The 13,131-nt window shown below is 35.1% G+C and overlaps 1 protein-coding gene across 3 annotated transcripts in view; it reads left to right on the top strand.

Moving 5' to 3' along the window:
• The window catches only part of LOC100892600, a 42,683-nt gene extending 29,699 nt beyond the window's left edge, over positions 1 to 12,984 (top strand). The window contains exons 20-30 of one of the 3 annotated variants that reach the window (XM_031000529.1): positions 452 to 560; positions 962 to 1,111; positions 1,537 to 1,654; positions 2,582 to 2,759; positions 4,208 to 4,228; positions 5,806 to 5,858; positions 6,589 to 6,743; positions 7,204 to 7,260; positions 7,865 to 7,969; positions 10,342 to 10,537; positions 11,851 to 12,984. In XM_031000529.1, the coding sequence (XP_030856389.1) occupies positions 452 to 560; positions 962 to 1,111; positions 1,537 to 1,654; positions 2,582 to 2,759; positions 4,208 to 4,228; positions 5,806 to 5,858; positions 6,589 to 6,743; positions 7,204 to 7,260; positions 7,865 to 7,969; positions 10,342 to 10,537; positions 11,851 to 12,081 (1,373 nt within the window). In that variant the 3' untranslated portion in view covers positions 12,082 to 12,984. The remainder of the gene's footprint in view (positions 1 to 451; positions 561 to 961; positions 1,112 to 1,536; positions 1,655 to 2,581; positions 2,760 to 4,207; positions 4,229 to 5,805; positions 5,859 to 6,588; positions 6,744 to 7,203; positions 7,261 to 7,864; positions 7,970 to 10,341; positions 10,538 to 11,850) is intronic. The other 2 variants (XM_031000531.1, XM_031000530.1) reach the window with 2 other exon arrangements.
• Positions 12,985 to 13,131: the final 147 nt, after the last annotated feature.

Here is a 13,131-nt window from a genome sequence, read left to right as displayed (position 1 = left end):
CATCCCTCTTTCATCCATATTTTGAAGTCAATAAAAGGGTTATTCAAGCATTCCATTCATATATATCAAGTCACATTTGTATTATATTCGCATCATATATTTTTGATACTCTTATGTATGAATATTCCAGGATATCTATAGAATACATGAACAAAGATTTGTTCATACCTGTACGTAGTATCTTTATCACGGTTTGTTTCATTGCTCCCTTCAGTCACATATCAGCTGAAAAGATGTGACTGAAAAAACGTCTTGTATGCCCTCTGAAAAACTGCCTTCTATCGGCCTACGCAACTAACATGCCGGTCTTGTGCGCCTTCTGACAACTTTTCTGAAGGTGCACCAGTCCAATATTTTCTGTCTAATTAACTGTGGGTCTACTGGGATGCCCTGCTGCTGCCTCATCCTACTTCATTCCATAATCTGGTATTGTAACCTTTTCTTCATCTAGTTGGATCAGGTGGAGGTAATCGTCGTCACATGACCAGTGCTACCAGTCAGATGAGCATTGACAGTGTAGAGAGGTCTGAACTCTTCCTCCAGCCAACTCCTATACTCAAGTAAGTAGGAGATGTCTAATTTATTCCTGGGAATAATATTTGAACTATTCGAATATTCACCCAACAAAGAATACTGATTTTGACATTCAAATTGTTAAAAATTAACTTCTCGATGACTTTGGTATTTAAAAACATCAAGATATTACTATATAAAAGATTTTTTTCAATTTATGTACGGTATGCAAAACATTTCAAGACAAAACTAAACATCAGGTCATGCAAGTTATATTCTGTACTAATTGTTCTCGAACTCGAACTTACATTTAGACTAGGTACTGATAGATCTTGTTATTAGTGTCATTCAGGTTTTGCCAATATAAATATTTTTTAAATGTACTTTTAAGCAGCAATTTATGAAATTGTTGTCATAATTGAAATTCTTCTCTTGACCTGTTCCTCAGGCTAGGTTCAGAGGGTAATGACGAATCATATGAGCTCAGTCTCAGTCAAGTGTTCTGCCAGGGAGAAAACATCTTTGTTCAATTAGAAACAAGCTGTCCACTGCCTAGAAAGAAGTCGAAGAGAAAAAGAAGAAATTTCCTTCGAAAATTGTAAGTACTAAATTCTTAGTGTACCGAATCGAGTGTTTGGAATTAAGTAAACATGGAAAATAGTTGTTCATGTGGTGATTTTGTGTTATATTATATTTTACAGATGGGAGCATTGCAGCGAATGACAATGCTTTCTACCAACTAAGTAATCAACTTGCCCCCTAACCATTTATGAGTATAACTATCAACATGATACATTGCTGTGAGAAAAGATATTTATCAATGATTAAGGATTTCTCATAGATATTCTACTTACATGTACTTATTTTTCAGAAGCTATAAACCAAAAATAGAAAAATATTACAAAATCAACAAAGAAATTGTTTTTATAGCACACTCCCTTAAGTCCATGTGAGGTACTATATACATGACCTAATACTATTTTCACAATCTTCTTGTTTCATTATATCTTAATGCTTATGCAGGAGCAACAACAGCCTTCTCAATTCTGCAAACAGTACTGGTCAGCCATCTAACCTAAGTAATGATGCTGGAGATGAGTATACCAGCTCAGAAACATCAGAGCTTGATACTCAAGGAAATGTGAGAAATATGTAGATATGTTTGATATAATACACGATGCTATGTCACTCAAGAACATACACAATCAACACTGACACAGTAATCACCAATAAATACAAACAGTTCTCCTATTTCTCCAGAGTAGTTCTTATGCCTCCATTACCAAGTAGCCGGAGCCATTATTTTTTCAGATTTTCCGTCCGTACGGCGCTGTACGTCCTGTTCTTGTGATCACGTTATCTCAAGAACCGATTGATGGATTCCTGCGAAACTTGGGTCATTTATGTATCTTGCAGAGCAAATAAACTGATTAGATTTAGGGGTCACACAGTCAAAGGTCACGGGGCTCATTATTATCATCATCATCATCATCATCAGGACATGTATGTATCTTGCTGAGCCAATGAACTGATTAGATTTTGGGGTCATGAGGCTCATTATGTATGCAAAATAGCTTGTGATTGCATTATCATTAGAACCAATGGACGGACTACCATCAAACTCAAAACATGTATATATCTTGCAGAGCCAATGAACTAAGTAGATTTGGGGGTCAAAGGTCGTGGGGCTCATTATGTATGCAAAAATAGCTTGTGAACACAATGTCAATAGAACCGACCGATGGATTACTATCAAACTCGGGACATGTATGTATCTTGCAGAACCAATGAACTGATTAGATTTTAGGGCCGATCATGAGGTAAAATATCAAAGGGTCATACATGTATATGTATATGAAAAATGGCTTGTGATCAGAATATTCTGAGAACCTGTTAATGGATTTCTATCAAACCTGAATTTTTAAAGTTGCTTCTGTTTTGATTTGTAAAATCGCTCTATGGTGGAGGCATCAGTTCCATCTAGTTTTGATTAAGATGATTATTTTTTCTTTATCAAATGGAGCTCTGTTTACCTTTAACTGGCCTCCTGTGTCTGCTATTAAACTAGATCCCCACATGGCTGCAGAAGGAGCTCAAGGAATCTTTGGATGCTGCTGTGGATGAAAATGATGCAGATGATAGTGAGGAGGATGGTCTCAATGGAGGTCATTCAGAAGAAACCAATGCCAAGGAGGATGAGAAAGGGGTCAAACATGTGGCACATCTTAATGCCAAGGACATCAAAGGTTAGTAGAGGTAGAAGAGGATTAGGTCCAGACTGTCCAGACCTAAAAGCACATATTAATGGTATCTGCACTTGGTGCAGACTTCTTGACCTCCTTTAACAGGATGCTAGGGTGAAGACAAAGACCAAAATGGAAAGGGATTCTCTGTAATGTTTCCATTCTGCTCAATGCAGTTCAAGATATTTCCTTGTGCATGTGCTGTATGTTTTACAACAGAAAGAAAAAAATATCAGAAACAAATATGCATAGCAGATGCAACTTTTATTTCCTCCCCGGAATATGTATAAATTAACTGTCAAGACTTTTTTTTTTAATTATTGTCTTTCCCTGCCTAATTTGTAAAAACTTTAGTCGATTTCATCAATGTTCATTAAAGTTCCTGAAAAATTTGGCTGCTTGTTACTCCTGTGCTTTAAATTTGATTTTTTTTTTTCCCGACCTCAATTTCATTTTGTGTAAGTGAATTTCCTTATTCTTTACCTGAAAATTAGGACAAATTTCCTTCAAATTCGTAATTTGTTATCATCATTCAATATCAGAGAGTGCAATTGGAAGAGGCATTTTAATTCTTACTTTTTTAATTTGATTATTGCTGTATTCCATTTTTCTTTTCGTTATTATTAAAAGGGGCAGCCACTTTTTCATTTTGGTCATTCAGTTGAGAACAAAGTTCCCAGTCTTTCTCTTTGAGAAACTTTGCTTTTCACCATTTGATTCGAATTTTCTTTGCCCCATTTCCTTCATTTCACAATACACTATTCTTATTCTTCTGTATCTTTTCCTATTTTTAAATTGTGAGAATGATTGTCCTTCAAAGTCAAATCAAATTTGTATTCTCTTTCGCTCTGATTATTTCCTCTCTCTTTATCCATCTGTTTTTCTTCTCATCTCTTTCTATGTATCAGTATACCTTTACCTCTCAATTGAATGCCAGCAAAAATTGTTAATTTTTTTTAAATGCAAAAGAGCTTAATACCAGCTTAAAATAATCCAGTCATGGTGTCAATTCTTTATTGTCTGCATAATTGGACAACGGAACATAATTCCCTATCCCCTTTTTTTTTAACCGAGCCCTTCATATGTTGTTTAACACTGTCTAGAGATGTAAAGTTCATGGTTTGTCTTCTGTCACATAATTAATCTACATTTGCCACCCTTATCCCAAGAGTGGTAAAGTCAGATAGAACTTGTATCTCATTTTCATCAGCAATGTTTTAATGTTGATTTTAATTCTATTGCAGGGCTACTGCAATATCCAGTGTCCCTGATTATTATGGAGATTGACCTTGTAGAAAAGCTAATAATATTCAGTCTTAGAAAATTATGATAGATTCTGGTCATGTAGCTGATCAAGAGAAAGACACATATCAATTAGTTCTTATTGACCTGTTCATAGAGGCAGTTAAAACTTTCAAACATATCTTCTTCTTGTTCTATCCACTCAACAGCATACTTCAGGGCTTTGAAAGGTGACACATATTGAGTATATTTAACACTGCACCTCTCAACTGATATTCCAAATTTTGTATAGTACATGTAGTATTGATCATGTGAACAAATATTTTACAAAAAATGAACACATAAATTCTAATAGCCATTCACTTTTTTTCTTTGAAAAAAATTATTTGGTGTGCACTTCCATTTCATGTACTGGAAAGACAGATTTTTATGTGGTTCTTTAGCATTTCTTACATCTTTCCAGAAAATAAACTTTCTTCAGAATAGCTCTTATAGTAGTTATCTGTGAACTATGTTTCAAACTAAATATTGAAGGACAAAAAAAGGAACCAAAATCACTAAATATGCACACAAGTCCAAACTTCTGATTTGTATACACAACATATGTGCTCACATGATTCACCCTCACCTGTGAGACATGCTGTGATAAGATACTAATACTCACTTAATACACTGTGTGCTAAGTAATATTATCTTTTTTATATACCACAGAATTAATTTTGAGCTCAAATGTCACTGCTTTCTTTGACTATTTATCAATTGAGGAGCTAGACTTCTGTTTTTACAGATCATGGAAATTATCATTACAGCCTTTTGTAACAAATGTCATCGTTTGTTGAGAAATATAGGAACTCCAATCTTACTTTAATTGATCAATATCACACTTGATAGTTTTCAATTCTCTGTCATTTCTCTGTGGTGAGAAAATTGAGGGATTTTTATTGTAGATTTTTAAGAGAAAGTGACACCTATTACAAGAAATATTGTCCCAAAACAGTTTACATATTACTATAACCTATTTCTACATTGTGAGATAGTAAAAATTTTGGATGAATGAGATATGCCCAAATCCACAATAAAGAACTAAATCCCAAATATACATTTCTCACATTTCTCTCAGCAAACATGTGACTTAAAAGTGAAGGATTTTGAGAAAAAGTGAAGACATACCTATATTTCTCTAATGTAATTCTTGAGGGTTTTGTGAAATATGTGTAGTAGTGGATCAGATGTGCTTGGTTGACCTCCTGATATACAGGTATACTGTACAATAGAAGGGCTATTAAATGATGAAATTCAATGTAATTGTCCTCTTACTTTATGAGTTTGTTCGAAATCAAGATATGTCATGAGACATAGGCCGATATATTGTGATAAGAATTGTTCATTGTCGATATTAGAAACGGAATGCATAAAGAAAGAAATTTACCATCATACTTGACCTGCAGGCTACATCAATATGATCTTGATCTATGTAATATTATTCTGTCAAGTAAATATTTCAATTTCTATGTCTGCTCACTGCCTTTTTTCATGCAATTTATTCCAACAGAGTCAATCATATAATCAATGATTAATGCAAATCATATGTAATTTCTACTACCTTTTAATTTTTAGTTTAGTCAAACTTGTGTATTATGGCCAAGGAAAAGGGAAACAGGTGGCCTTTTCAGAGAGGTGACTGCTATTAAAGAGAGGTTTGCCTGTACATTTGTTATTTATAAAAATGTACATAATTATATACATATGACATATATTTTGCCCCTTTGTTTCCTAATCAATCTCATGTCTTTTTTTATGATAACAGCAGATCAAAGTAGAAAACCTGACCAAATAACGCGGAGGGACAGTAATACAAAGGTACAGTGTAAACTCTTGACTCCCTTCTCTGCAATTGAAATACATGTAACAAAAAATTGTCATTATTCCATATTTGTCAAGGATTGTAATAGAATTTGATAAATTTTGACTAAATGCAGTGTTTTGTATAAGTATATTGTGGCTTCACCGTGCAATGGAACAAATGGATCAAACAAAATTGCACTCTTGCATCACCATGCATACACATAAAGCATGGTACGTGCATGGTGTGCTGCCTGCTTAACAATATATTGCGCGCTCACTATCGGGAATTTCATCATTAAAAAAAAGTTGCTGAGATTTGGACTAGCTAGCCTAGGAAAATTGTTCTTTAAAAAAAAAAAATTGTTAAGTCCTTAAACGTCTGAGGTGTATAAAACAAGTAGTGAATGGTCTTTATTTGTGCAATGGAACAAGTTTTTGCATTCAATGAAATATGAGATGCTCTATTCAACTCAGCTGCACCTTGTTGGATAGAGTGTCTCTTATCTTTCACCTCGTACAAAATATTGTACCATTGCACTCATGGCCATTCACTATTTGTATACTACTCAACAACTACTCAATGACTGGGAGTCAGTGTGCAATATCTCTTTATAGAAGTAATATTTGAAGCTCTTACTTTGACTACAGTATAGCAACATGAAACCTTGCACATTAAGAGCAAACTGCAAAGTATGTTTTGGTGATTGGTAGATTTTAGCATAAATTCTGCACTTGTTTCTGTCAGAGAGGATATGATGGTCAGAACATTCCTGTATTGGTAAAGAAGGCTTCAGGTGAGATGCAGGTTATCACATCTCCAGAGAGTGGGGTAGATTTCAACACAGGAGATCCTATGTCCAGTGACTCAGGCTCAGAACTCAGGCAACCAAAAGATAGAATGTAAGTTTATATGGTGCTTTTTCATAATGAAATTGATTTTGAAGTTTGAACATTCCATTGGATTAAGTCCAAAAATGTTTTGCTTGGTGCATCTAAGAACTCCAGAATATTAATTGTTATTAATTCAGCTATGCTTGTATCATTCACAATTGTAGTCTCTTCTGCATACCAGTAGCTAGAGCAAAACATACATGGAGGAATCTGTTCTGAGACGGATGGTGACAGCATCAACATATTCAAATTCACTCTCATTTCAAAAGTATATGTGTATGTCCAAATAAGACATTGTAGAATGAATTCAGGTCAAGTCAAGACCAAAGTTAATTGCGACATTATGTTTAGTTTGTCTGTTATTACCACTTTTTGTTAAAATAATATGATTTAAATAAAGATACATGTTGTTACCCTCAGAAGGAAAAACACAATATTTGATGATATTGTATGTCTTATTCCTTTGTAGACCTGAAGAAGCTACCAAACAAGGAAAGAAGTTTGCTTATGTGGCCACAGCAGCTATGTAAGTTATTGTAATAAAGCATTTATGTGTCTTTTATTCACTTAATTGAGCTTGCATGCTTCTCTTAGCACTCTTCAAATGAGAAATAAAAAGTGTACAATTAATATTATTGTGACAAAAATACAACTTAGTTACAAGTCATGCATTCTCTTCAAGCTTTATCAAAGAAATTTTTCATGCAAGATTTAATAGTTTTGAGGATGACATGACTATGATATGAGTCTTGTAAAATACTACCTTTAACGCTCTTCTGCATACAAGAAAATGTTGAGTAATGTTCATATAGGATCATGAACTATAGGTTTTCATTTTTATTTGGGGGGGGGGGGGGGTTCATTGTAGTATGCTTGTTAGAGTGAGTTGAAAGCCATGTATAAACATTTGTATATCTAATTTATTGCATGACCTTGAAATGTGACATAATGCAATATGTGTTCAATTCTGTAAGCATTTTTCAACTGATTTATTATTAATAATATTAAGCAATCCATCTCTTTCAGACATGTATCGTAAAAGGAATTTTGTAAGGTTGATTGTTTTACCTCTCTAAAGATTGTCATAATTCTTCAAAAAATGTATTTGATTGTTGATATATTGGTTGCAGGCATGCAAGTAAAGTGAGTCCTTACAAGCAGCAGAAGCCTCCCGTTCCAGGTGTTCAGAGACAACTCAACAGGTTACGCATGGCTAGAGGCAGGGCTAGAACCAGGTATAGCACAACCATGTTCTTGTGATTGTATTAGTCTTTGCAGCAAATTTACAGGATTTCAAACTACTTTTACCTTTTGTTACTTTCTCATACCTGCCAACCACCCCGATTTAGGCGGAGTTCCTCCGCATTTTTCATACCAACTCCGAATTCCGAATGCATGCCTCAAAACTCCGATTTTTTTTTAATTTTTTAATTTTTTTTTTTTTTTTTTTTTTTTTTTTTTTTAATTTTTTTTTTTTAATTTTTTTTTTTTAATTTTTTTTTTTAGAGTGTAATGCACTTGGAGAGTATATAACTATTATGTTTGTATTTCGAAATGTAAAGCGCCTTGAGCATGTTCATGTAAAGGCGCTCAATAAATACCAATATGTATGTATGTATGTATAAGACTAAAGCATAACACAGCACTGATAACCAGATCACGCCAACATCCGCGCTCGCGCTCATAGAAGATATACACAGCGCAGCCCGAACGTGATCGTTAGTTCCCCCCCCCCCAATCTACGGGCTACTACCCCAATCCTTCGGTGGTTCGCGACCTCGTAGTCCATCCAGAAAAATTTACTCCTAATTTCTCGTCTCAGGTTGGCAGGTATGCTTTCTGGGTCTGCCAGATTATTTTCCTGGAACACGCTTCTGTAGAAACACCACTAGTGCGATCTCTACGTCATCCTTTTGTTTCGGGAGGGAAGAGGGGATCTTTGTCCCTCCTTCCAACATAAGGATGCCACAAAAATAGCTGCCAGTGCAGGGGGATACATTGCGCGGCAATACAGGTTGCAATATTTCTAGTTGTACTCTCCATACAGAAGTGGATTTTTATGCGATAAATTTTTAAGGACACTTTCCAGAAATCTGTTGTAATCAGTAAATTGCGTTGTATTTCTCACACTTTCAAATACATTTCCACAAAGTCCCCTCTCTGCCTAATAACAGGTACAAAATGGTCTCTAATTATTTTGGCTTATCGAGTACACATTTACAAAAATTACCCTTTCTAAAAAAAAAGTTACATGTGCATTCGCATTCCCAAAAGAACTTTATTATACAAGAGAGATACATACTGCCCAATGAATATTTTGTTTAATTTTTATTGAAGTACACATGTACAATAGTAAGAACAGTGTTGAGACAAACCCTTGCTGATCTTAGTTTTGTTTACAGTGTTACAAGAAAACACACAATGTTAATGGTGACGACCTGTTGGTGCACAGTGTAACTCAGGAGGAAAGAAAAGCTTTGTGACTATTGAATCCTGTCAGTGCCATTAATTCTCAGTGTTTTAAAGGCACTACAATACCATTTTAGGGCAGAGGCTTGATATCCTGCATTGTTATCATGAAATATTGCCTTTCGCAAAAGAAAAGAACTGACACCAAAATAAAGTAGCCTAGACATGACCAATCTTGATCTTGAAAAAAGTTCTTACATTTAATGCTTAAGAAGTGTATTGATGATGGTGTCTTTCTCCCTGTTTGAATACAGGTGTTACATGGGAAAGTTTCCAAAGGTTAGGTACAATTCCAGTCTGAAGAGAAGAGTTAAATAGAATACACAAGGGATGATCTATTTCATAGGCAACCTCTTTCAGTACTTTTGGGTGTTATACCATCTGGGCCTGGTGGTTTATTATCATCTTCCTTGACTGTTGAATAAAGGTACTTCAGAGAAAACTTCTACCCATACAATTCCTAGATGTCAACAAATGTGCAGGATCATGCCACAAATAAAGAGTGGAGGGCCTCTTTTAAAACAGCTATACAAGCCTAGAAAGGGACTAACAAAAAACAAATGGACTATAGATCAAAAGAATATTTAGTATTATATCCTGCATACTAAGAATCTTGCAATCTGATTCGTCTTAACGAGGTCACATGATAAAATATAGATAAGTACTATCTACCTGAGATAGTACTATTGTAAAGTAATTTTTTGCTGCTACCCCACTTGCCCACCCTTGCCAATTGAATACGCATAGCAAAGTAGGTTACGCGAAATGCCAAAGTCAATTTCAATGTCAAATGAGCGCGCATCGACTGTATTACATGTATGCATGTTGCGCTTTGTAAAATCTAGCTGAAGCTAAACTGTCTGCTGAATCAGTTCTTATTATTATGTAAAATTCACTTTAAATAGACCTTATTGCCGATGTGGGATATAAAACAAATATTAACCTCCTTTACTCGGGCAATGGATACAAATTATCATTGCCTCGGTGATCTCGGGCTACCAGCATCCCTCGCCTGGCGGCTCGGGATGATAGTAGCCCCGAGATCACCTCGGCGATGATAGTTTGCACCATTACCCTCATAGTCGATTAATATTTGCTTATAAGAACATAATCCTCTAATTGTTTATCACCCATACAGTTCCTGGACCATAGAGGGCCTGCTTAAAGACAACCCCAAGAAGCCTGGAGAAGGAATCAAAGAGCTTAAACTCCAGCAGGAGCTGCAGCGACTTCAGGAGGAGAAAGAGAAAACTGAAGCACAACTCAGGAAGCTGGAGGATGAGAAAAAGAGACAGACAGAGGAGATTGAAGAGAAGGCCAATCAAGCAGCTAAGGTAATATTTGTATCAACATTTTATTCATTTTTTATTACAGCTGTTACTTGACAGTATAGACTAACTTGATATTTTTATGTTCGTCTATGAGAATGAGTCTTTTATTCTAGTGTTTTCCATCTTACCTCTGTTTAGTAATATGCAATTATTTCCAATGACAAGTTATGAATATCAATTTCATTAAATTTCTATGGCTTTCTGTAAGTGGCCTAAATAGCCTCAAGGCATAGGGTTCTAATTCTATTTGGGAATGGAAGATTGTGTAAAGATTGTGTTCATTTGTAAATATGATGACAAGGGGGTCGTTTCATCACTCCATGACAGTAATATCTTTGTCTGCAACCTACCCAGGTGTCATGAAGCAGACAAATTCAAGATATCTATACTATCTTCCCAAAAATAGTTTTTCACAATCCATCAGATTTTATCCTGAATTTGAGGCTTACTTTCACTCAAACTGTTTAAAAAATAAAAATCTAAGTGGTAGCACAAATGATACAAACATCCACTTTGCATGAAAACATTTGTTACTAATGACATCTAAGAATTTAACAAATTGAGAAATTGAGAAAGTTGCTTTTGCGATGAACGAATGAAAATTTGTAAGTAAGAGGATACCATAACTCTTATCCAATCAAAAGAAGACCCTTATTTTTTCTATTTAGGAAAATAATGGAAACAATATTTTATCACTCACAATTTTAACACATATTTGTGAAATAATTATGTGATATGATTTGTGTTAAAGGTTATGCCTGAAAATAGAAAATATCTAGAGAAATACCTACATGACAATTGTCATCTTTCTCATGGGTGTGTAATTACAGACTGTTCCATCTTCGGCATCATTGCTATGGTAAACCGATGTTTGGACATATAAATCTTATCTTACTTGTTAGGCATAACAAAAACATTATAAGACCAATTGGTATGCTTAAATAATACTTTAAAGAAAAATAACTGATCAGTAAAATGGGAGCTACAAGATCAAGAAATAAGTTTTTAAATCAATTTTCCGTTTTCAATTTTTCACTGCCCATGGACAAACGTAATGTTATCTTGAGATGGTGTTCTAAAAAGAGTCCCGACAAGTCTGTCGTTGGGGAAGTTGTTTTGTGAAACACTTAGCGGACAAGTTGAGTGTCATTGCCGAGATGTCCTTAATTGATACTTACGACGATTACTTGAAACGACTCCCTGGGTAAATGTAGACATTTTTATTATTATTTATTTTCTATAACCAAAGTTGGCTGGATTCTGGTCTATATTTGCATAGGTTAACTCTGAATATCTTTTTCCCCTTTGTCTCACAGGAACGTGAGCAAATCCTGAAGGGTGAAATAAACCTATTGCGTAATGAGCTGGTAGACCAGAGTCACAAGATGGCTGACAACAACAAGATGATGATTAATCTTCAAGAACAGCTAATGAACCTGCAGTCTGAACAGCTGAGGTTGAGTGCAAGGGAGAAGAGAGCCACTTCCAGTGTCATGCCTAGAGGAAAACCATCCTCTACGCAGAGCAAGATATGCACACTCAGTTGATTTTAGGAATGCTTACTTGATCTGAAGTCCTAGTAGCTAGTCATCTTCAACAGGAATACTTGTCACCATTTGCAAAAACAGTTATAGTTGAGTGAAAGTCATTAGTGGACAGTCAAGCCATCTTCTGCAAGATATGCATTTGTAGTTGATCATCAAGAAGTGTTGCAAAACTTGTTAAAAATATAATATGTAAACAGCTACCCAAACTTTGGCCTGGACAACTACTCCACTTCAAGCTAGCTGCAGTTGAATGAATGAGCGGATTGACCGTTCTCAATTCATCTTCAATAACATTTGGAGAAGCATGTAAGATTTATAGTAGCTACTCAACTTCAGCTAGAACATCCACTTAAAATTCAATCAGTTAAGGTTGAATAGGTTGGAGATATGAACAGCTTCCAGTGTCACACACCTAGAAGAAAAATACATTTTGCATAGAGCAAAATATGAGCTCATGGTTGATCTTCAGGAGCATCTACAGAATCACTTTAAAAGTGTGTTTCATCTGGCATTCTATGGGTTCATGGTAAAGGTGCATAAAGATAATAAAGAATAACATAATAGTTGTTGGTTATTGGTACACTAAGCTCATTCCCTAGCCAGCCAAAGTTGAATATGTTTGAGATATTAGCCACCTCCAGTGTCATGCCCAAAGGCAAGACATCCTCTGCAGAGAGCTAGATCATCATAGACCATTAGAGATACTCTATGTTCAGTCATATTTGTTATGAGCGAGTACAATCAGAAGAACACAAGTTACCTCCTGTGACACATTCAGAATGATACAATCAAGATTAGATGCTTGTTAAAGGGACTTGGTAATATTGTTCAGATGAGAGAAAGTGGTGCTGAGGTAGTGATTTCAATGCTAGATGTATAATTAAAGATAACCTGAAAGTTTGAGTGAAAACGGACCATTATTAACGATATAAAATGGGAAAGACTGATCTGATCGATTCCTTAATTCTCCCAACTATTTTATTACAATTTAATTACATTTTAGGTGATTGTAAATCATCACAAAGCAATGAATTCTCTCTCTATACCATT

This window comes from Strongylocentrotus purpuratus, unplaced genomic scaffold (assembly GCF_000002235.5).
Source record: "Strongylocentrotus purpuratus isolate Spur 01 unplaced genomic scaffold, Spur_5.0 spur5_scaffold_6, whole genome shotgun sequence".
NCBI lineage: Eukaryota > Metazoa > Echinodermata > Echinoidea > Camarodonta > Strongylocentrotidae > Strongylocentrotus > Strongylocentrotus purpuratus.
Note: the sequence above shows the minus strand (reverse complement) of the source record. Positions and strands in the feature narration are given on the sequence as shown.